At 40.9% G+C, this 25,294-nt stretch overlaps 1 protein-coding gene across 1 annotated transcript; it reads left to right on the forward strand.

Moving 5' to 3' along the window:
- The first annotated feature begins 946 nt into the window (after nucleotides 1–946).
- TAF15 (TATA-box binding protein associated factor 15) lies at nucleotides 947–25,294 on the forward strand. Its single transcript, XM_036767270.1, has 16 exons — nucleotides 947–1,204; nucleotides 5,379–5,418; nucleotides 7,389–7,437; nucleotides 7,523–7,607; nucleotides 7,692–7,791; nucleotides 9,808–10,001; nucleotides 11,459–11,579; nucleotides 17,088–17,122; nucleotides 17,709–17,741; nucleotides 20,050–20,159; nucleotides 20,740–20,869; nucleotides 22,400–22,492; nucleotides 23,359–23,443; nucleotides 23,524–23,612; nucleotides 23,721–24,150; nucleotides 24,953–25,294. The coding sequence occupies exons 1-16, from the start codon at nucleotides 1,198–1,200 to the stop codon at nucleotides 24,990–24,992; spliced, it is 1,641 nt and encodes a 546-aa protein (XP_036623165.1). The 5' UTR covers nucleotides 947–1,197; the 3' UTR covers nucleotides 24,993–25,294.

Raw genomic sequence — 25,294 nt, forward strand, 5'->3', positions numbered from 1 at the left:
CAGCTGTTTAAGGGGATAAATGCTACTTGCCCCAAGGATACAGTGTACTGGAAAGTGCTTTGTAACCAGGGAAAGAACACAGAGGCCGTCCATTGCCACTAATTAATCTTTTTTTCTCTCCGCCTCGGGAAGGCTAGGAGCTGGTTAGGGACGAGGGCATTAAGGAGCTCATTCCCCCAGGCCCTGAATCGGACCCGGCACATTTAGGGCCTCAGTCTAAGAAGGTTCCAAACGGATCAATTTCAGTTTCATTGTAACTTAGTTTTCTTTTTGCTTGAAGTGTAAACAACACACTCCCTGATTCTACAGAATTCTTACTGCAGACATCTCCTATTGGCCATTTCCTTTTTTGGAAATTATTTCTAATTTAGAATTATCCTGGAGTTATTTAATTCAGTTCCATTGTAGCTTATCCTGTTGGCTTTTTGCTGAAAATTTAAAATCCATTCTCGTACGTGCGTCTCGTGTGTGTGTGTGCGCGCGCGCTTGGGGGTGGGGGTGGGGTGGGAATGGAGGCAGTTATTCTGTCCATTGCTCCCTTTGTAGTGCTTTTTCAGGGGGGCAGGCCCATCCACTGGATCCGCCCCGGGTGGTCACGGAACCCTGGATGTTACGACTCCTTCCCCCTCTTTTATTTTTTTTTCCCATGTGAGAACGCCATCTTGTGGCTCAATCTCTGCTGTCTACTTAGTTGCAGGCAGCGCGAGGGAGGGGAGGAGGTCGTACCATTTCTATATTAGGTGGAGGAACATTTTCTAGTTATTGGTTGGGAAGGGTTACACTCGATCGCTCCATACTTTCTGACTCTTCGAGATGTTAGATCAGGGAGGGAGAGATGGTGGTTATAAAGGAGGGAGCTAGTTTGTTCTACGCCTCCCTCCCTCGGGGGAAGGCGGCGTTGGTACGTTCCGCCTCTCAGTTCCCTCTCCATCGTGGTACGGTCCAAGGCGGGGAGGGCTTCCCCGGCTGCTTCCGTGCCCCAGCTCCAGGAGGCTAGGTTCGGTCAGCGCGTGCCCCCTCTGACCGGGCCGGAGTGGTACGTGCCGCCGCGCCCTGATTGGCCGCCGGAGCCCCGCAGTCGGGCTCGGCCCGCCGCGCCACCCTCAGTCTGGCTCTGGCCGCCGCGCCGCCTGGCTCTCTTCCTCTTCCTCGTTGTCCTCGGCGGGCTGTGGGGGCTCCGCGCCGCGGCCGTTAGTCATGTCGGGTAGGTGCGCCCTGTGGCGAGCGGTGGCGGCCGCGGCGGCGGCGTGTGGGGGCCGGTCCGGCCGAGGCTCGCCCCGCGCCGGCTCTCCGACAGGCCGGCTGAGGCGGAGGCAGAGGCTGAGGCGGAGGGGGGGAGGGACCGGCCGCCGCCATGTTGCGCTGAGGGGGGACGGACGGTCCCCAACGCTCCCGGCCCGTGGCAGGCTGGGCCTCCGGCCTCGGGCCCCGATATACTGGGACCGGCCCCAGCCAAGGAGCTGGGTGGGTGGCGATGGTCCACGCTACACCCTCTGGGTCTGGAGGGAGGTGGGGGGGGGGCAGCCGCGATCGGAGCGTCGGGGTCCTCTCTCCCCCTCCCCCCGCCGCGGCCAGCGAGGCCTCGAGCCGAAGCTTCTGGCCTCAGTTTCCCCTTCTCGTTTCCCGCCTCTCTTTTGTGTACGCGGCCCTCGTAAAAGAAAGTTGCCTCTTAAAAGCCCTTTGGCCCCCCAATCTCACGAATCCTCCCCCTAGTTTTGGGGGGCTTGGCATCCCTGCCTCTCCCCCCCCACCCGCTGTTTACCTGCTGCTGAAAGCGACACTTTTCTATTATTGATGTCTCTGGAGGGGTGTGCGTGCACGGCCAGGCGCTTGAAGCTCTCGGAAAGGGAGAGAAAAGAAGGAAAGAAAGAAATCCATCAGTAAACATGAAGAAGCGCCTACTATGTGCTGGGCTCTGTGCTAAGCATTGGGGATAGCAAAAAGGGCAAAAGACAGACCCCCTGCTCTCAAGGGGGACGGGGACCGAGAGAAGTCCATCAATCATTAAGTTAATAAACCTTTAGGAAACACCTGCTATGTGCCAGATACTATACTAATCGATGGGGATATAAAAACGGGCTAAAAAGATAGCAGTGGCCCCCCCCCCCCAAGAAAAAAATATTAATCAAAAAACATGTAGGAAACTGTGCGAGGCACTGTGCTAAGCACAAAGGCAAAAGACAGGCCCTTCCCTCACAGAGCTTACAGAAAAGTAGAAATCCACCAATAAACATGTATGAAGCACCTACTATGTTAGAGGAACTGAATTAAACACTGGGGAGGGCAAAAGACAGTTCTTGTTTCCAGGACCTTAGAGAAAGAAACAAAGACAGTCCCGGTTGAAGGCCAAATCAGAATGCTAAGGAGCCCAGGGTCCCCCAGGATCTGGAACCACTGGGCCCCCCCACCTGTTTGGTCAACCAGGCTGATGGACTCTGAGGCCCTGCCTGGAAAAAAAAAAAGGTGGGGATGGGGGCTGCTGGCTAGCCTTGTAGGTCACACGCCCATCCTCCCTTTTTCCCTCCCTTCCTAGGTGCTAAGTTGATCAGGCACAACATTTAAGTGAAATGAAACCATGTGGTTGGAAATCTTGCCTGGTGGCCAAAGTCTGTTAATTTTTTTTTCTCAAAGGGCGGTACCTGTTAGTAATTGAAAGGTTGAAAAAAAAGGTGGTGATCTACTATCCTGCTGATGGTATAGGCAGAAATGAATGAATGAATGAATACAAAAGGATAAAAATGGGGAAGGGGCAGCATGTACTTCCCTTTGATCCCATTTTCTGAGTGTTGGAAGTCAGATGCTGAGTTTCCCTTCCTTTAGGCCCTATTGGGGGGGGGGGAATTTATTTCCATTAAAGTCAAAGGCATGACATTTTTGACTGGGTATAACATGTAGTGGAGTTTGGGAATGCTTATGGCCAAATTGTATCTCAAGACTGATCTATCCAACAGTTTGGTGGCAAGTTGTAGACACTTAGCTGTGTGGTGCTGTCAAGTCACTTAAATCGCTGCCTCAGTTTCCTCTTCTGTGAAATGGGGATAATAAAAGCACCTCCTAGGCTTCTTGTGAGGATCAGGTGAAGTAGAGTGAGTGCTTGGCAAATCTTAAAGCACTACATGAATCCCGGTTCTTTGGCTAAAAATGAGATTTCTTCACCAAATGAGTAAAATCTGGCATATTTCAAGGAAGGAAATATGTATGGTTTACAATCTGAAAGTGCTCATTCAGTGGTCTATAGGATGCTTAAACTCATTTTGAGTAACCATAAATGATTTATCGGTGTGTGCATTTTGATTGAACATAAAAAAGTAATTCCAGGGGCTTACTTACCACTTGTGAAATTCATGGATATTTGTACATATGATCAGAAAGTCTGGTTCATCCTTCTGTACCAGCCTTTAAATGCCCAAGTCACTAAATGTTTGGCAGTTAATTGTGTGATAGATAATGCTTTGTTTGCTGCTTCTTTTTACATTTAAAACTAGTTGAGGAATAGGGTCACGTGTTTGTAGTAGAAATAGCACTAGACTTGCGAATCTGGGTTTGAGTTCTGGTTTTGCCAATAAAAAATAGCTAGTGACATGGGAAAAATCACTTTCACTTAACCTCTCTTTGACCTAGTTTTACCATCTGTGAAATGAAATTTACTATCTACCCTTTCAGAGTTGTGAAAAAAAAATCACCTTGTAAGTTTGTCTCATACAAATAATAATACTAGCTAATGTTTATATAACCCTTTAAGATTTACAGCACTAGGTAGGTGCTGATTGCCCCCATTTTATGGGTGAAACTGAGGCCACGACGGGCTAAATGACTTCATCAGGATTAGCAGGCTAGCAAGTGGCCAAAACGGGACTGGATCTCAGGCCTAACTGGCACTGTGCTAGGCCAGGTAGCTACCTGCAGTGTAAGGTGCTATTGTTGTCTATATAGTATTTCTGTATCAAGCACCTGTAACACAGCTTTTATTATAGAAAGTAACAGTGAGTGCCCAGTGTGCTAAACTGTGCTTATAAAATGTGGCAGTGACAACTCCCCTTTTTCTTTTATAAAGTTCTGGTCAACAAATTACTTCTAGTAGTAGTTAGGATTGTTTAGTCTATTCTCCTCTCTGTTTTTTGTACGGGAAGTAGCATGTAACTACTTCTCTTTCACATCACTATCTTCCCCCCACATAATGAATTAATGAACTATCTTGTCTTGAGTGTGATTATACTATGTAAGTGGTATCTTCTACACGTCTATAGACAGCGTACTCTGGAAAATGGCAGGCATTCTTCTAATGGCTAATGCTTTTCCCTTTGAGGTTGTCTTGAATGAATTGAAGTGAAGAAAAAGCATGTCATTGAATTTAAGTTGATTGCTGGAGATAAATGACAACTAATCTGAGCAGAGCTAGTTTTTTTAATTCAAATGTAGAATTGAAACATACTGAGTTATAGCATGACAGAAGTATGTCACATGACAAATGAACTTTGAGAGCTGGTGCTATTTTGTGTGGCCTTGGACTAGGGAAACAGTAAAGATTCAGAGATAGCCAATTGAAAAGTGTGTGTGTTCTTGCTTGAAGGCAAGTCAGATCAAGAATATGAGTTCGGATTTCAAGGTGTTTCCCCATGATGCATTGCTTTTTTTTATGCTATATTTACTCATACCTTCCTTTTCTGTCCCTAGTTTTGCTGTTATTGAAAAATATGTGGGAATTTGTATGTTTGTGTAGGGTGGTGGTAAATCGTTTCTTTACTCATAAGGTAAGCCCAGAGTAGGACATGTTTGCCTGTAACTATTCTTCATGAACACTTGAAGAATTGTCAGCAATATTTAATTTTTCCCCAACTCTGATTTCAACTAAGCCCTTAGAGAGGCTTCTGCTATTGCTGACAATCACAGTGATCCACAAGAGGAAAAATATGTGCTGTTTCTTCAGGGTTGCTTGAGAGTTTGAGGAGGGCAGCATGTCAAGGAGCTGTGAGGTAAAATACACAAGTAAAGCAATTATTTTGGAATTTGATTTGGACGCTGCGGTTGACTAAAGGAAATAGTACTTCTATGTAGTAGAGTATCTTGTCATAGAGAGGCTACTGCCTTTCCCTTCTGTGGATATACTTTATTAGGAAAAACATTTTTTTAGTGGTGATGGTTTTGTGCAGATGTATTCACATGTTTCCACCTAACCCACCTTGTGACCAATAGCATGTGTGGAATAAGAGGGCTTATAGTTGAAATGATTAGAAAAATTTATATAGACCTCTGTGTATAGTTTCTTTTAACTCATGGCTTGTACCTTCTGTCAGCTCTTGCATAGAGGGGCTAAAGTTTGTCTTTGAATGGATCATGCTTTCTCTATAAGGTTTTAACATTATTTCTTTGTGTTTTAGATTCTGGAAGTTACGGTCAGTCTGGGGGCGATCAGCAAAGGTAAAGTATACACCTAATATATTGAGTGGAATTGAAACAGGTGAATTCAGGTGGGATTCACCACTTCACTTGAGAGTTGATTTCTGGATGTCTTAGGGGAGTTAAAAATTAGCTGTAAATATTCACAAGGGGGAGAAGGTTAGCCTTTGTAAACAAGAGATCTAGCAGAGTAAGAAAATGGTTTGAAGTTGATAGAATTCTGTACATGGAGATACAAGAAAATATCTCAAGTAGTACATTTGAACCATTTGCTTAAAGAAATTGCCCCAAAGCAATCAACTTAGCTCTGATTTTGGAGTGTTTAAAAAACTAATTTAGCCTCAACTTTTGGCTAAGTGTTTGCTATATGATGTCCTAGCAATAACTGTAAGATGCTGAGATCTCTGTGGAGCAATACACCCAGGCAGCAGTGTCTTTTCTTAAAGCAGCAGCGTTTACAACTGTGGCCACTTTGGATGAGTTCTTGGAGTGCCAGAATGTGAAGAGCGCCACGTCTGGCATGTAGGAGGACCTAACTGAAATTGGTTGCTGTAGCGTTCTTTTGTGAAGGAGCATGTAGAATCCACTTTTCTTGTTTACCAATAAGTTCTCTGTCATTCTAGATCTGGTATTGGAAAACAGGTTGCAACTCAGTGCATACAGATACATGGAGTAGCGATTCAAGTGTGTGAGAAACCCTATGGTAGCCTGTATAAGCTAAAATAAGAGGAAAAAATGCTTTATGGAGAATAACTTTTGTTATGGGTGTTTTTTAGCTTTGGATTTCAGAAAAATAAGTATACATGCACATGCATATGAGAAAGGTTTGGGGAATAGTGTTGCTCTGTGTTAGTAGAAAATTAAAAAGGATTCAAGTTACAGTGTTGCACATTCATATGTTGATATATAATTAAGTGCTTCTTTAAAGCTGTATCCTTTGCCTTTTCTGGGAATTTCAAGTTACATCGCATGGGTGTGTCAAAATGTCAGGAAGAAAGGGATTTGTAGAGCATGATAGTGAATTAGATGAGATTGTTAATGTGAAGAATTAGCCTGCTGCTGCCTAAGCCTTATGGCATCTTTGTCAGTCTTTGGAATGTACCTTTTCCTGAGCATGATATTTTCTAGTGTAGCTGACACTACATTTGGCTTAGGAAAGATTTTACAAAGCAAAACCAACTCTTTAGACTATACTTGGCATTCAGAGTGTCTATGCTTAGAGTGGGGTGGGGGAGGGTCCGTAAGGAGAAAATGAGATTGTGCATATAAAGTATATGGCATTGTGCGTGTTGAAATTAGGCCAGTGGCATTGATGACTTCATTGACTCAGAAAAGTTACGGGCCACCAACTTTCAGTGTGCCCAAGTTCACTAGGCATGTTGGAGAGCCGAAAATAAAAGAGAGTGCGCTAGAGGAGGCCTTGTTAGTCTTGGATTTATCACTGACTCACCATCATGCCTTGGGCAAGTAACAATTCCCTCTATGCAGAAGGAGGGGTTTGGACCTTGAAAATCCCTTTCAGTTTTCACATTCGGGGAATGCCTAGTAACTCAGCTTTGGGTGGTGCTCTCCACCCAGCATCCCCGATGGGAATGTAGTGTAAGTATTAGAGATGAGGAAAAGCAGTGCTCAGATGTTCAGTGTATATGCTGACCTGATCAGATCATATCTGGAATATCATGTCAGTTTCTGGGTGCCACATCTTAGGAAGGACATAAGCTAGAGAATACCCCAGAAAGGGTGAAAGGTTGGTAAAGGTCATATGAAGGTCTGACCACCTCATGTAGGATTTGAGTCTAGGCCTCCTCCAGTAATGATTCTACTACGTTATGTCATAGGATTCTGATTTAACTCTTTAGTAGATGACATAAAATGAAACTTCCTTGGGAAGCTTTGAGTTGAAATATTCAAGGTTCCTTATATAATAGTAGATGATGTAAGACTGGGTTTTGGCAGCCTTTTGTTTAAAAATTCAAATGTTTCTTTTACAGCTATTCCTATGGCAATCAAAGTAACCAAAGCTATGGACAAGCACCACAAGTAGGTTGAAGTCCAGACCATGATCCATTTAAACATTTATTTTGTTTTCGGTAGGCAACGAAATGAGCATTTACCTAAATTTCAGGGTTATCCTGGCTATGGGCAAACGGCTGATTCCTCTTATGGACAGAACTATGGCGGCTACTCAAGTTATGGACAGAGTCAATCAGGTTGGGCTGGCTTGTTAAATTTGCTATTTTAGACATTTAAAATCTCAGAACACTTTCTAAATGGTATGCCCATCCATTCTTTAGGTTATTCACAGTCCTACGGTGGTTATGAAAATCAAAAGCAGAGCTCATATGGCCAATCCTATAATAACCAGGGACAGCAAAACACGGACTCATCGGGAGGGTAAGGAAATAAAGCGAAAGCACTGGGCCAGTGTTGGACATTGGAGATGGTTAATACTGTAGGTATTAAAACATGGATATCACCACGGAACTCTCCTGAAACCTCAGGTAGACATGTCTTCCAGAGATGTTCTTTGATAGATATGGCTTGATGTTTTGTGAATGGAAAATAGTACGGTTATATGGTATTGCTTCTGTCATGTGTGAGGTGATTCCTGGGTTGCATTGGCGGGTAAGGCACGAGTTTGCTTCTTTGCGACTTCATTGAAGTTTTCAAGAAGTAAGTTCATTCTTCCCCTGTAACTGATGGTAGCTTAGTTGAAAATTTTGAAAGAAAATGAAATTTGGCCTTTGGTTCTGTATGTGGAACCTTCTGTAGATGTAAGTGAAAACTTACCCACAAACATGAGGTGCTTTAAAAAATGTTTTGAATTATTAGTATGGGTGGGTAGGATTTTATTAACAAGTTTAAAGCTTTCTCAAAAACATTCTATGTTTGGAAGGGCTTTTATTATAGCGAGCATAAATAAGGAAAAATCCTTATAAATTACCACAAACTACAAATACAGCTAAATAAAAACCATATGTAGAGTAATACAGAGGGAGATCTTAATTGTGAATCCTGTGAATGTTTTCTATATGAATGCATGAAAACCTGTGCAAATGTAAGGCATTCTATGTTAGCTGCAAGGGAGAATCACATTATAAGTAGCAGTACTTCAAGCCTCTTAGTTGGCAGAGGTTCACAAAAGTGGAGTGTGAAGCATGTGGAGCATTTTTGTATGAAAATGCACTTTCTGAAATACGATTGGCTGTGAATTATAAAGAAAAGAGAAAGTGACTTGACAGCTCTTTGAATGGGAGGGGCTTAAGTTCTGACCCCTCTCATTCTCTTATACTAGAAGAGAAAGCAGTAGTGCTGCTGATGGGAGGGGATATGGCAGCATTTCTGCAGCTGGCTGTTTGAGCAGGGTTTGCTTTGAAGAGCAACTAGCCCATTACATGGTCCAGGTACCATCCTTGGTATAAGTACCATCACTTGTCAGTAGTATTGAATAATCTGTGGCCTCCCCAAATGAGAGTTAAAGCACGTGCAGACACACACTTTACATCCCTGCTCTCCCTCAGGAATTGAGGCATCCGAGTGAACGTTGTCCTGATTAGTCATTTTGAGGGGTTATATACACCTGAGCCAGTGATAGTGTGATTACTCAAAATATTTTGGGAACTTCTCACTTAGAATTGACTTTCAGAACCAGTTTAGAGCCCACATCAGAAGAATACCAGCATCATATCTTTTTAGATACACCCTGTTTTTTGACCCATAGTGGTGGTATGGCATGCAATTATCTACTTTCTTGGTTACAGATGGCTCTTAGCTATTTCAGAAAACCAAATCTTCCCTCAAAGGATGAAGATTTCCCACCATTGAAGATGTCTGAAACTCTGTACTGCAGGCAGTTTCAAAAGAGAGGTTCTAAAAATACTTGAGCAGTGGTAGCATTGTTAGAATAATAGCGTGGCCCTCCCCCGAGGTAACTGCTCTGAAAAGGCAGCTCTCGTTCTGATGTATTCATTCTAGTATGCTTGTTTTTAAAATAAAATTGTACTTTACAATGAACTTATTCAGAAAGGTAATGACAGGAAGCCATTTCTGGACTCGTTAGTGTTTCAGGGTGAGATACTTTCCATGATTTGGTGTTTCTTTGACCTTCCGACTCTGTCGGTGCAAAATTTCCTTGTAAATTAAAGGTTTAAATTTTAGGAAGAATCTTTTAGGAAGAAGAGTGAAGAGCACGGCCAGATGCAGCTAGAGTGTAAGCTCCTAGTGAGTGAGGGGTATCCCCAGGGCTCAGCGTAGTGCTCGGCACAAAGGAGATGCTTAATGAATACTTGTTGATTGATGAACTGACAGAATTGAGCTCTAGCCATTTAGCCCTTCTTTTGCAGAATAGGCCATCTCTCTGTGTAAAATAATCCTCCTGAGAACTCTCCTAAGTTCTTGATTCCTGTTTAGCCAAGGTGGAAGAGCGCCTTCATATGACCAGTCAGACTATGGTCAGCAAGATTCATATGACCAACAGTCAGGCTATGACCAACACCAAGGTTCATATGACGAGCAGTCAAATTATGATCAGCAGCAAGACTCATATAATCAAAATCAGCAGTCCTATCATTCACAAAGAGAAAGTTACAGCCACCATACACAAGGTAAGCTACACTGACTGTAGAGTTCTAGTTTGTTTTTGCAGCATCATTTTTTAATAGCTACAGAATGACCGTTGCCTTATAGTAGTGGGTTTGAGTCAACCAAGATTCCAGCTCTTTACCAAAAGGTTGAGTGGTCTTGAAACATCTTATCTTTCTTTAACAGCCTACATGCCTTTTAGACCAGTTTCTTCTACCTTAGATGTATACCTCTGAGTAGCTGGGACCCCTGAATTATTGGCTAAATGACCTTTGATTATTTTGGCATCCTTGTTTTAATTGTGACTGTGTCCTTCTAAGGCAGGGCTTCTTAAGTCTTTTTTTAATGTGTCATGAACCCTTTTGGTAGGCTAGTGAAGTTTATGGACCCTGTCTCATAATAATGTTTTTAAATAATTGAGGAAATGCTAAATTTCAGTTAAAAGTTAAAATAAATAAAGATGTATTTTTCTTTACCTGTCCCAAAATCTATTTACAGACCCCTTCCTTGTTTTTGGATTCCCTGTTCTAAGAGCTTTGACTTGCAGATGCTGTGATCTCATTAGCATTTTCTTACAAATTTATAGCTCTTCCTTGATTAATGGTTGATCCATCATTCCCACATGATTACTTTTTTTTCTTTTGAGTGAAGCATATTTGGTGAAGGCTGTGGCTCTTGAGCCAATGTCTAGGATGTTGGTGCCTTTTATTTTGAGGTAAAATAAATAGAAACTTTAAAAAACTATTATTTTATCTAATGCATCCAAATCATTGGATTGATGGGGATCCTTTACCATAAACAGTTCTAATGTAATCTTGGAGGATAGACTCAAAAACCAGTGATTTGCTATTTAAATTTAGTGACTTACTGAGACAGTATGGTTTAATGGGGGAAGAAAATCAGAATACCTATGTTTGAGTGCTAGAGCTGCCTCCACCATGGCTGATGATTTTGTGCAGATTACTTACCCTTTGACCCTTCTCGTTGTCTCTGTAGGGGATCTCCATAAAAATTCTGTTTGTCCTAATAGTAATTATGAGTGTTTTATGGTTTACAGAGTGTTTCCTTCTAAGCAACCTTCAGTTGTTAAACCTTCCCACTTTAGAGCTGGGGAAATTGAGACTTAGGTGAAGTATGACTTGCCCTAAGCCAGACAATCAATAAATGTCAGAGGTCAATTCCACTGAGTTTAAAAAAATTCATTGCCCTTTCTGTCATGTCATACCACTGCTGAGAGGTGTAGCCTCACAGAATGTTGTGAGGAAGGTACTTCACAACCCTTAAAGCATTATGGAAATGTTGGCTATTTATTAATAGTTTATGAAGCTTGACTGTGATGAATACAGTAATGCCAGTGTCTTTTTAGAAGACTTGTATTGACTTTTGCAGAAAAGTGTCTCAGAAGACCTTAGAAAAAACTCACTTGAGTATAATGAGAGCATTTATCAGAAATGTGATTTTTTTTTGTGCTTTTTTGCAGATGACCGTCGTGACATGAGTAGGTATGGAGAAGATAATAGAGGATATGGCGGGTCACAGGGAGGAGGTAGAGGGCGTGGGGGATATGACAAGGATGGAAGAGGTCCTATGACAGGATCAAGGTAAGTGTTTGCATCCAAATTCTAGAATTCTTTTTTGATTGTTACTTAGCTGATTTGGTTTTATGATCTAAACCAAGTATTGGAACTTTGAAGAGTTACAAGATTTGGAATTATATTCCCAGAAGGGGTGGAAGAAAATGCAAAGATTTTTATATTAAAATGCTTTTCAACCCCAACATGCCAGATAAATTGCTTAGTTTAGGCCATGTTAACCTGATATTAGTCCACAAAGTGTATATTAAACAGAGATGAACAAAGGCCCACCACTGTGGTTGTCAAACCATTTCATTTTTCCTGCCAGAGCTAAAATCTAAGCCCTTTTTAAAAAAATAACTCTGGCTAGTGCAAGTCTTTTGCATATCAAAAGAAAAGGTAAGTTAATTCAAAGTTGGAGGGTGGAGAGGTTCCTTTATAATCTTGAGTACCCTTGGGAAGGGGATGTATACAGCAAAACACAAATTAGATCTAATGTTAGGGGCAGTACCTGACTTCTGCTAGAAAAAGAGTTAATTTTAGTAATTTAATAAAGCAGACTATATCATTTTTTCCTTTTGGATAATTGAATTAATTAGTGCAGTATCATAAAACTACTAGCAAATCTATTGTCTAACAGGAGTGAGAAACATGCCCACCTCCTCTAGCCCACATGTGGCCTTCTAGGTTCTTGGGTGGGGCCCTTTGACTGAATCCAAGTTTTACAGAACACATTTTTTTTTTATTCAGGGGATTTGTTCTGTAAAGTTGGGATTCAGTCAAAGGGCCACACTTGAGGATCGAGGGCCACATGTGGCCTCAAGGGCGCAGGTTCCCCACCCCTGGTCTAGAACTTGAAATCTGAAATCTTACTTATCTACTTAAGAAAGTTGTGACTTTCTGTTGTTGCTTTTTTTGGCCTTTGCTAGGATCCTCAAGCTTTAAGATTTATTTTTTTTAAAATGTTATTGTAGTTGACTTAATTTAATATTTTAAAATGTACATGTACATTTAGCATTTTAGCCATCTAAGACCAAGCTAAAAGGGTAGTTGAAGTTTTTTCTAACAAGAGGACATTTGTAAGTTGCAGTTTTGTGGTTATAAAATACATAGGCTAAAGCCTAATCTGTGTTGGTCAAGAAGTGAAACTGGCCATGGTCCACAAACTGTCACTTAATAACAAACCAGTTCAATTTTGCTCCTTTGCTGCTTGGGTCTTGCCTTTGGATCTCTAGAAATGAATTTGAAAACAACCCAGTAATGCTTCAAGTAAAACCAGCATTTGAACCTCCTGCCTTGAACTTTTAAGCATGCTATTTTTTCTGTTCATTGTATAATGCTTTGGATATTTTGGGCACAAACTAAATAAAGCCTTACCATGACTTGATAGACTTCTGCAAGCCTCAGACTTTGTGAGGATCTTGATTAAACCATAATATAATCAGGTTACTGTGTATAGTTAGTGGATTAAATAGATTGTGTTTTCTTTTATTATTGAAGAAGACACTGTTGTCATCTTGTCATCAACAGGATGTGAATAAAGTGATGAACAAAGGGTGACTTGTGCAACTTCCCCTCTGTCTTACTAGTCCCAACAGAAGTCCCAACAAAACAGAGCCAACCCCATGGGAGGCTTCATGTTATACTTTCATGTTAGTAGCTTTAAGGGGATGCCTCCATAACTTACTGCCTTGCAATAGTGTGAAAATAGTGAGTAACCTTCATTAACAGCCCTCTGGTTGTTACGTCACAGGTTTAGTATTCGCATAAGGAAATTGTAATTTTGTCCTTAACTTCAGGAATCTGTTATACTCTATAAGTTTTTGTGGGAGTGGTGGAATTTTCTTGGTGTCTTTGGAGGACTAGGTTTGCATCTTTGGGAGGAAGCTTGAAGGCTGAAATCCTTTCGGTTTTTACCTAAGATCTACCAGTAAAGCAAACCAGAGATGAATAGCAATGCTACTTCTAAACACCTTCATAGAGTCCACAACCTCCCTTGGTTATTCAGTGCAGATATAGCTAGGTGACATCTCAGGATCATTTCAAGTCTTGTGATTTGATGTTAAATGTTCATTTTTTGCAGTGAAGCCATCTTAGTTGTAGGCAGAAACTGACCACGGAAAATTTTGACCCAAACATTGTTCAGAGTTTTCATTTGGGTTAAACTTTTGGATTAGAGATCTGGTCTTATAGAAATTTCTTAGGTTTATTTGCTTATGAGTAAGAAGAAAAATAATTCCCTCAACATTTTCCCTTGGTCCAGAACAACATTTCCATGTGTTTTGAATCATTTCACTTAAAAACAGTAGGGTTGAAAATCTTACCTTTCTTAGCTGCTTGAAGAATGTGTAGCACTGCTTGGATTTTATGTTAAAAGTTTAAAAGGAGAGAGGGAGAGCGGAAGAGATGACAATCACAATCCACTTTGAGTACCCCCTAGATGACAGAAGGAAAAATTCAATCCAGAAGAAGGCATTCAGCTTTTCAGATTTCAAAAAAGAGGTAGAAAGATTGTGGGAAACACCCTTATAGTTAAAAATTCTTAAGCAAATCACATTGTTTGCCACAAAAAAGCGTTAATTCCTACGGAAAACTAAATTAACATTTTTAGTGGTCAGACTAACTAGCATTATCATCCAACTGGAGTTGAAAATTTTATCCTTTTTTTTAAGTTTAGTGCCAGAATAGTTTTTTCAACTTTTTCTCATTGTCCTGAACTTTACTATTCTGATGGAGTCTTAGATTGTCATTGGTAAGTTGTTATAGATTGTCGTAGATACGTAATATGTTCTTCGTTGTCTAGACTGAAGTAGCTGAAATTTTATTAGTAGCTGTGGTGTTAAGATTTTACGGATCAAGCTTAAAAGTTCTCTCTTTTAGAGTGTCTTCTTTTCTCCATTAAGAGTATTTGAATAATAGCTTCCTTGAAAAAGGTGCATGTGTTCCTCGATCCCTGGCTTGCTAGGTATGGTTAGGAAATGCTGTTGAATTCAGGAAGCTTTTGCCGTACATGTGCAGAACTTCCCCAGAACAGAGAAAATAAGTATAGCTACTGTTGAAAAACTGTATTTAAATCTATTGAATCATTTATGTTTGGAATAACTAATGGTTTTCCCTAACACCAATAAATAGTTGAAATCGGTATTTTGGATTCCTGTTTTCACCAAATACTGAATTTCCCCAGAACACTAAAGGAACTCTTGAGTTATCTCTTTTGTTTCTTAGCAGATTAGACCCTTGAACAGTATTTACATCTTTGAGGAAAACCCACCAAAGAGCCTTAACTTTCCTGAATGACAGTGGGACTAATCTTTTAACATGGGCATAAGCCCTATTTTATTCATTCCTTCTCTCCCACAGTGAAGGAAGGCAGTGAGAGCATTGCTCTTTACCTAGATCTGTCAGGGGAAAGTACTCCTGATATATCTATGGTGGACTTGGAGAAAATCCTGCTGACCCAATGGTTTTTGAGTTTAATTCAACAAAACAGACACAGATTTATCTCTTGCATAGATAGATACATGATGCAATGGACTTATTATATGGAACTGGGAAAAAATGCTTCCCATCTTGTTGGTAGCCATTGTGTTGAAATTTTCAACTACTTTAATATCAGTTATCAGAAATACATAAAAGATCATTTAAGAGAGCTAATGGGAGGTCACAAATGTATTTAAATTTGACTTATACAGCCATTCTCTTCTACAGGCATGTTTTTCTTAGGTTATTTCAATTTTAAATTCCTGGAAAGCAATGGAAATTGAAACCAGCAATTATATAGCATTGCTCTGTACCAAATTGTTTCTTTTTTCTTTAGTTGAATGAACTCTTTGGTGCCCTCTTGATTAAGATGGTATTAGAGTAATTAAAAGTGTTCTTATAAGTGAGATGAAACTTAATCATTAATCCACTTATGGAAAAAATTACTCCCCCCTCTCCCCCCCCCCAGTTCCCTATTGAATAATTCTACCCTTTGTCTCTTTAGTAGGAATAGAGACTAGATATACTTCCTAGCTGTTTTTTCTCTTTGGAATTATGTTGGGCATATAAAAAGAAGCTTGTGCAAGTGAGAGGAGTGTTACTTGAAAATCCTAGAGTTGCTGTTAATAAGGTTTTCAGAGGTATAAGTTCAAGAAGCCCCTTTGCTACATGCTAATGTTTGGCTAAACCAAATAAAGCGGAGGACTGGAAGGTGGCATAGTTGTTTAGGTATGTAAATAAGGGATGGGGGAGGGTGGATGGATGTTTTCTTGAAACATGGAACTTAGAGAAACCAGCATGAAGCTCCGACTGTTAGAGGCTTGAATTTCACAAATGCCTCCTAATTTCTAGGCTTGCAGAAACCAAATTGAGTAGATTTTCAAGTTTAAAGACTTGTCTTTGCTTAGAGGTGCAAGGAAGAACTATCACAGTCATAAAGTGGGAATAATTTAAAGGGAAACTGTTCACAGTGGCTACTTTTTTCTAGAAAGGCCATGGAAAGGAAAATCATTCGCATGAGGTCTTTTGCTTAATAGGAAATTAGATGCCTCCATCAAAAACTTTGGGTATTGCCCCCTTTTCAGTTCAAAGGGCAGGTCTTTACATTTGTACTTCAGTGCAATTGAAAACACCATCATGCTATATATGTAGGGGCTTTGAATCATAATGCATTTGAAGTGCATTGCCTTTTGATTCAAGCAGGAAACTGTTGAATTACACATAACTATCAGAGGATATTAGAAGGTACTGGATATTTGCCAAATTAAGAAAAACATCATATGCCTGAAATTATGAACTGCTGTGATTTGTCGAGTGTTTCATTACGTCTGTGATACGTGCTGTAGATCAATGTGCAGAACATTTGGCATAATGAGCTAGTTTAAATTTAGTAATTTATGTAAGGCGTCAAATTGTGTTCTAGTGGGGATGGAGAAGCATAATTTAAAGCCTTCCTTATCCTTAGAGTCCATTCTCATTAATATCCTCACATGTATATTTTACACTAGATTTCAGAATGAATGAATGAATGACATGTAACAGCCTTTCATACTGAAGCTCTCTATTCATATGCTTCTCCACCTTCTTACCTTGTAATGCCAACCATTTAATATCCTTTCCCAGTATGATGCCAAAATTTCACACTTGAATTTGAGCATTATTCTAGTCCCTTTATTCCTGTTAATTTTTTTCTGTTGGGTAGAATATTTGCCCTAGTTAAGCTTTTTTTACTGTTATATCCTCCCACTTTAAGTCAGGGGTTATATAGCATCCATTTTGGCCTTGGGTTGGGGAAAGTTTTTAGGTCAGAGTATATGATATGATATGCTATTTAGTTTCAGTTTAGTGATTCTCTTGGAAGTAGATTCCTAGTACACTTAGTTGGAAACAACCCCTGGAAGCCTATGAAATGAAACTTATTGGAAAGTTAGAGGTGCTACTATTCCCCTAGGCCATAAGCTCTCTACTTGTGATCAGTTAAGTGTAGATTGAGCCCAGGGCTCAGCACATTAGAGACTTAAGGAAGAAATCATTTCTTCAATTTTTCCTCTGCAGTGGTGGTGACCGCGGTGGCTTCAAAAATTTTGGTGGTAAGTGCTGAGTATCCCAAAATGTTTCAGTGGAAATGCTGTATAAATCTAAAAGCCACCACTATCTATCCCTCAGATGCAGTCTGAGCCTGTTCTTACTTGGTTGAGGCTGGTGTGTGTTGTGTGCTTTAAAAAAAAAAAAGCCAAAGTTGATCTCTTTAACAGTCCAATGGGTTTCTACTTCTGTGGATTTGCATGAAAGAGGCTGTGGTGACCAATGAGACCATCACCAGGTTTTGACAAAATGCTCTTTTATAAAGGTAGCTGACACAGTGGTCTTAAATCAGTAGGGCATTCCTCTCCCTGATTTGACAACCAGTACTTAAAATGAGCAATACTAGCATAATGCCAAAGTGGCAAATGCTGTCTATGACAAGTTTAAGGAAATGTTGATACTCAAATTTTGATTTGTTATCAAACTTAAAAAAATATCATTTAACCAATATATTTACTTTATAAATCTGTTATGGTTGACTTTGTAAGTTATAGAAATACAGTTGAGATTTTCTTGTTTTCATTGACTTAGAAACAAAACCTTTGAAATGGATTTCCTTAAATAGCTATTACTTGTTTTCTTTTCTCCTAGGCCACAGGGATTATGGACCGAAAACAGATGCTGGTAAGGCAAAGCAGTTTGTAGATGATAACCTTTAATATTATATGCCTTAGCTTGTGTTCTTTGAAAGAAATTTTTTTTTGGATGCCAGTGTAGGAGTTGATAGTAAAGAACCTTATTTATAATTTCTGAAGAAACCTCAGGGAAAAGGAATGGGGTGATGCAAAATGTTTGGTGGGTTAAATCTGTGGGTCTGATTTCCTTACCAAACACCTTACAGCGTTTGAATTCTTTTAACTTTAATGAGTGACTGGAACAGTATGAATTGGTAACATTGCTATATATATTGAGAATTTGAATGATATCTGTGAGACTTTCTAGGAGACTAAGCAGTAGACTATGAGAGGTCTTTGAACAAAGGGAAACTGGTTCCACAAAATCTCAGCAGGTTTTCATCTTGCTTGTTGTGGAGGCTTTTGAAACTGACAATGATCCAGAGGTTAAAAATGGTGCTGAATATAATGATCTTAGATTTAGAGTTGGAAGTGACCTCAGACTTCATGATATCCACGTTTTAAAAAATTTTTAGTGTTACAGACCCCTTTGGCAGCCTGGTACAAATTATAGATTGTGAAACTTCTACAGAATGCTTTTAAAAAAAGAATAACTGGAGGAAATGCTAAATTTCAGTTAGAGGTTAGTGAAAGTAATGGATGTAATTTTTTCCCAACTAAATTCATGGACCCCCTGAAATCTGTTGGAAACTCCTGATCTGGGCCCTCTCATTTTATAGAGGATTTGACTGAGGCTGAGAGAGAGGGCCTCAGTAACTTGTCCATGGTAAGCTTGGCAGTGAATTAGAAAAGCCAGTTCTTGAACCCAGGACCTTTGACTCTAAATCCATCACTCTGCATTGTACATTTGAGAGCAAGATATAATAAATACTTTGATGCCAGACCTTTAGTGTTGTTATTTTAAAGGTCTTCTTCCAAACATCTCTTGCCTACCTTCCCCTTTAAGGAGTCATAGGCTAACAGGTTTGGAAAGGGCATTGGGGGACAGTTAAATGTTTTTCTTTAGACAGTTCTACTTCTAAACTCTCCTAATCAGTGAGACTTTCTTAAAGACCTCCCATATCCCTATTTTCTTGTTTAATAACCTGCATGGTCAGATATTTCTTAGAACTAATTTTATTACCAATTGCTGCACTCCAAGGTACTGAGTGTGACGTCTAAGATCCCTTAAGATCTCCTCCTGATTGATTGGGTCCTTCTATACACTTGCTGTTTCTCAAGTTGGAATAACTGAGATGGCCGTATCTGAGTGACACAGTGGGTTTTAGTTGCACTAACGGGTGATTGTGCTTATTTTCCTTCACTCGTAGAAACAATTGGATACCAAAAACTGTATCCTGGCTCTTGATGGCTTACATAATAGTATGTCAAAGAATTTCAGAATTGGAAAGGATTTTGGTGATCATTTAGTCCACTTCATCTTTCCCCTTCTCCAAATCCCCTCTAAAATCTATCTGACACGTGGTTATCCAGCTTTCAAACTGGGGTTGTTGGGTGGAGGTGGAAGACCAGCCCCTGCCATCTCTCAAGGTAGTCCATTCTATTTCTGAAGAGCTTTCGTTGTTAGGCTTGAGGTCAGGAAAAGCCTCTTGAGTCGATCTCTTTGCATCTTCTACCTGCTGCTTTTTGGTTGTTACCCCTGGGATCATATAGAACAAGTTCGATCAATCCCTCTTTCACATGACAGTCTTTCATGTACTTAAGGACTGGTATCCTGTTCCTTTGAATCTTATCCAGGCAAAACATCCCTCTTTCCTTCAGGTGATTTTTATAGGGCATTAACTCAAGGCTCTTCACTATCCTGGTTTCTTTTTTCTGGACAGCTCCAAGTTATCAGTGTTTTTCCTAAACACTCCAGATGTGGTCTGACTAGGATAGAGGATGGGGGTGGACTATCACCATCTTATTTCTGGAAAGCCTGTCTCTTAACACAGCCCAAGATTGCCTTACATTTTTTTTTGGGGGGTGGGGGTGGGCAGGGCAGGGCGGGGTGTTTCCATACCATGTTGTTAGCTTGCTATGCTTGTATCTCTGATCTTTTTCAGACAAGCTGCTGTCTAACTGTGCCTCAAGTTTTACCTTACTAGGTTCGGTCAGGCGTAAGCCTATCAAAACTCAGATCTTGCCTCAGCCTGCCAGGGAGGTAGCGAGCCTTCCTAGCTCTATGTTGTTTTCACATTTGATAAATGTGCCATATATATCTTAAGTCACTGACAACCCAAGCCTAAGAACACTTTATGTAAATCAAACCAAGAAATAGATCATTTAAACCTTACATTTTTTTTCCCTCTTCCTAGACTCAGAGTCTGATAATTCAGACAACAACACAATCTTTGTTCAAGGACTTGGAGAAGGGGTATCAACTGATCAAGTTGGGGACTTCTTTAAGCAAATAGGAATTATTAAGGTGAGTTCTCTGTAGAGGAAATCTCATAGTTTCTGGTGTTTAAAATGTCTGGACTCTTTGTTTAGGCCAGCTTTTCTATTCCCTGCCAACTCTACTATGCCATGCTCCTTCCTCTTGTTACACATATTATGTCCCCAGGCTGGAATGTCTCGTCTTTTCTCTCTTTGTGTATTTAGACTGGCTTATCCTTTAGGAGTCAAATCTAAATGTGTATGCTTTTTTCGTTTAACTTCTTTGTATTATATGACTAACTTGCACAATTAGTGCCTGATTATGGACTGTGCTTATAGATTACACCATACAATTTCTTGTTTGGTTTTCACTCCTTAATATTTATGTAAATCTTGTCTCCTCAGTTTGATGGTGATCTTCCTGTAGGCTAGGACCATCTATGTTTTTTTTTTGGTGTGTGTTAGTACAGTGTCATGCACATAGTAGGCACTTGATAAATACTTGTGAATTGATGCCCCACTCTTGGCGTGTTGGTGTTGAGTTACTCCTAAACCATTGACTTCATTAAGCATCTTACTGCGTGATTTAAACATGAATTTAAGGAAAACCAACCTTATTTTTTCCCCAGACAAATAAGAAGACTGGCAAACCGATGATAAATCTTTATACAGACAAGGACACAGGCAAGCCAAAAGGAGAGGCAACAGTGTCGTTTGATGACCCTCCTTCAGCTAAAGCTGCAATTGACTGGTTTGATGGTACGCAAAACTTGAACTAGTTCTCTTGTAGTTTCTTATGTATTAGTTGTTGAAAGAAATACACTCTCTATGAAAGTACATATTGGCTTACCTACTATATTTATGTACTTTACCAATTTTCAAGTCATTCCAAGCCTTTATTAAGCTTTTATACTTTGTTAGGGACTGGGAATACAAAAAAAAAGTGAGACTGTCCTTGCCCTCAAGGAACTTAGATTTCAGATGCCGTGGGAATGGGAATAAAACACATACAGAGGTGAGTTAATATAGGAGACAAAACAAATAAAAATCAATGGGGAGGAAATTAACAAGTGGGGAAAATGTGGAAAGGGCTCTTGTAGGAGATGAGAGGAACCTTGAACGAAGCGAGAGAGTGGGAAGTATATGAGGGGTGCACAGAGGCAGGAGGTACAGTGTCATATGTGGGGAACAGTGTTGAAGCCAGTTTGGCTGGAGAATAGGGCATGGGAGGAGGAGGAATGTGCACTCAACCTGTAAAGTAGGAGTAAGATTATGAAGGACTTGGAATGGGAGAAAAAAGGGTTTGTGTTTTATTCTATAGATACTGGGAGCTGGTGAAGCTTCTTGGCCATGAAAATGATGCAGTCAGACTGAGGTCCAGTTTTAGGGATATTGTTTTGGAAGCTGTGTAGAGGATGAATTGGACAAGGTAGAGAGAAATTGGATGTAAGGAGACTGCTTAGGAGATTATATCATACCAGATATTGTAGGCGAGAGGGGATGAGGGTGGGAGTTAAGATGGTTCTAGTGTTAGTGAAGAGAAAAGAGAAGGCAATGAGGGGTGTTACGAAAGTCAAATTGAGAAGAGCTAGAAGCTCTTATTGATTGAATACGGGGACAAAGGAGAGAACAGAGTTGAGAATAACTCCTGGCTGGTTGTTGTGTGTGACTAGAATGGTGGTGCCCATAACAGAAATTAGGAACTTGGTTACATCAGGCAAGTCAGCATCCTAGAACCTCACTTTTCTCTAAAATGGGGGTGTTAATACATGTGCTACCAGACTCATAGAGCTGTAAGGAAAGTGCTCTCCACAGTAAAGTGCCATAGAATTTTTTGTATTCTTTGGCAAAGTCTGTACTCAATGACTATTGTAAACTCCCATCTGCTTGCACATATTTGGAGGAGATAGCTTGCTGTACTGGTCCTGAGCTGCCCAGCTTTTATTTCAGTTCTTAGAACACTGACTTCCCAGAGGTTTCCTGTGTCAAGTGTCCATCATGCTTGGAAGCTGGGAGCCCTGGATTCTTAAGCACTTGGATGTCCCTATATTTTGTGGTAGTATTAGATTGAATGAAATACTCAGGCCAGAAAGCATGAGTGCCATGCTGTGTAGAAAAGGAGCTCTTCAAACCATTCCACCTTGAATCTTGTGGCCCTGAAGCATTTGGATTTTTGTGAGACCTCACTAGCACTCCTTATTCTTCTAAAACCAATTTCATAGAGGATGGTTACACAAATCCTTGTTCTTTGATTTCAACTGTTGTTGGAAACCACTTATTCTTTCCCAGGAAAAGAATTCCATGGCAACATCATCAAAGTGTCTTTTGCCACTAGAAGACCGGAGTTCCTGAGAGGAGGTGGAAGTGGAGGTGGGCGACGAGGTAAGATGCTCATTACCACTAGACCTCTTGCCTTGGCCTCTTACCTTATTGAAGGAACCTGGGTTAGCTTTCTTTCTCTAGGTTCTTCTCTTCTCTATTAAAATGGTAGTTAGCGTGGAGGGTATAGGATAGGTGAGGAAGGTGGTTGGAGGTTCACCTACCCAAGTAGGGTTTATAGCATCTTAGAATTGGCTGTTTAGAATTAGAGAAAGTTGTTTCTAGCTGGTCTTCTGTGTTCAACCCCTGCAACTCCCATCTCTGGAGTATCAGAGAACCCTTGGGGAATATCAGATGTTTCGAGGGTGAACAGTGATGACATTTCTTAAATGGCTGTCTAGAAAAATATCTGAAAAGGCACGTGGCAGGTTTTTGCTCAGTTGGAAGTACAGATGTAGCTGATAAAATAGCAAGTCACAGGGGAAAGGCCTAAGAAGCATCTTGTGAACTTCCTGGTGCTTTACTACACAGCTTGTTTCTTTCCACAAAGAGAAACATTTTTCTAAGTTGGATCTGTACACCTTCTCAGTCTTCAGCTTTACAGCGACCATATTTGGTCCATTATCTGTATTAGTCAAATGCACATTGAAAATTGCAATTGAAAGTGGGGGTAGTCAGGTTACCTGTAGATTTTCAATCCTTTGGGTATGCTTAGGGTTAAACTTTAAATGGCATTGAATCTCCTGTCAGTGGTCATCTGTTTGAGTGTTCTGTTTTTTGCCTTGTAGTTTATGCTAAAATATCCCCACATTCTAGAGGTGGTTTTGGATTACTCTATTAACTCTGTATTTGTTGAATTCTGCCAACAAGGGTAGTATGGGAACTGATTTTTTCTATGTCATGTGAGTTTCCTTGCCTTGTTCTCTTAGGTTCACGTGGAGGATATAGAGGACGTGGAGGCTTTCAGGGTAGAGGTGGAGACCCTAAAAGTGGTGACTGGGTTTGTCCTAATCCGTAAGTATCTCTTGTTTGTGGGCAGGAGCCCCTGCATCACTTGGAAACAGTCTAAAAGTACATCTTTCCTCCTTTTTGAGGTCTTGTGGAAATATGAACTTTGCCCGGAGGAATTCCTGTAATCAGTGTAATGAGCCCAGACCAGAGGACTCTCGTCCTTCAGGAGGAGGTGGGTCACCTCTTTAACAGTATCATTACGTAGCTTGCCCTTTGACCAGAACTAAGGGGGCTTTGCGGCTTTCCCCTTGGCCCTTCAGTTTGCATTTCTGTCTTATAGATTTCCGGGGGAGAGGCTATGGAGGCGAGAGGGGCTACAGAGGCCGGGGTGGCAGAGGTGGAGACCGAGGAGGCGGTGGCTATGGAGGAGACCGAAGTGGCGGTGGTGGCTATGGAGGAGACCGAAGTGGAGGTGGCTATGGAGGAGACCGAAGTGGCGGCGGTGGCTATGGGGGTGACCGGAGTGGCGGCGGCGGCTATGGGGGTGACCGGAGTGGTGGCTATGGGGGTGACCGAAGTGGCGGTGGCAGTTATGGAGGTGACCGAAGTGGTGGTGGTGGTGGCTACGGAGGTGACCGAAGTGGTGGCGGCTACGGAGGTGACCGAAGTGGCGGCTACGGAGGTGACCGAAGTGGCGGCTATGGTGGAGACCGAGGTGGTGGCTATGGCGGAGACCGAGGAGGTGGTTATGGTGGCAAAATGGGAGGCAGGTGAGTGAGTGTGTGCGTAGCTTGGAATCACTACTCTCAGATTATAGGATTGCTGTGTCTTTTGCTTCCCATTTTTATAGAATCTCAATTGTTGCAAGCGACCTCAACGTTTCGCTAAGCCAGCCTGTATCTAAAGCATGGATCGTCTCTAAAATATCCCTGACAAGTGGTCATCTAGCTTTTTAATATGTGCAGTGATAATTTAGGTGGCAACACATTCTATGTTGAGCTAGCTCTAATCATTAGGAAGTTTGGCCTTCTAAACTGACATCTCCCCATCAATTTCTGCCAGTTGGTCCTGGTTCTTTCTAGGGCCAAGCATCACAAATGCGTTCTCTTTTACACATAATGATAGTGTTAGTGATTGGTATTTATATCATGCTTTAAGGACTGCAAAATTATTGATCTCATTTGAGTCTTGCATTAGCCTTTGAGGTGAGAACTACAGATATATTACCATTTACAGATGAGGAATCTCAGAATTTGGGAGATCCAGTAACTTGTCGCTGGTCACATGGCACAGCCAGTAAGTGCCAGATTTTCCTAACTCCAAGGCCAGCACCCTCTCCAGTAGGAGCTATCTATATAAAACCTAGGGGCTTGCATATTAATACTTTTTAATCCATGATTCCATTTGGAGTGCTGTATTTCTAAGAGGTTGGCTTTTCTTGAAGTGTAGGTATAGCTCCTCAGTGGGAATTGTAATTTTTCACTGACTTCTTTCATCAGTTGACCAACAAGGATTTGTCTTTATACTTAGAAAACCCCAAATTTGGTCTTGCTTTTTATTTTTCATTCCTAGAAATGACTACAGAAATGATCAGCGTAATCGACCATACTGAAGACCGTCTTGATTGTTCCTTTGCCTCTGACATGTTCAATAGTGAAGTTGCCAGAGTTCTGCCTGCTGCTTTCCTTGTGGCCTCTTCTCCAGTAGTGGAATTAAGTGACATTTGGATTTTTATTTTGGTGGGAGGGATGGGGCAGTTTTTCTTTTAGAAATGTCCATTGAAATTTCCCCCTTTAATTTCCAACCTTCTTCCCAGCCCTTGAACAGTCTGAGAAGCTGAATACGTTGTAAAATATTGCCAAAATGGAAAGTGTTTTGTAATACTGCAATAAAGGCTGCTTGTTTTTTTGTGGA

The sequence above is a fragment of the Trichosurus vulpecula genome, chromosome 7, assembly GCF_011100635.1.
Source record: "Trichosurus vulpecula isolate mTriVul1 chromosome 7, mTriVul1.pri, whole genome shotgun sequence".
NCBI classification, from domain to species: Eukaryota; Metazoa; Chordata; class Mammalia; order Diprotodontia; family Phalangeridae; genus Trichosurus; species Trichosurus vulpecula.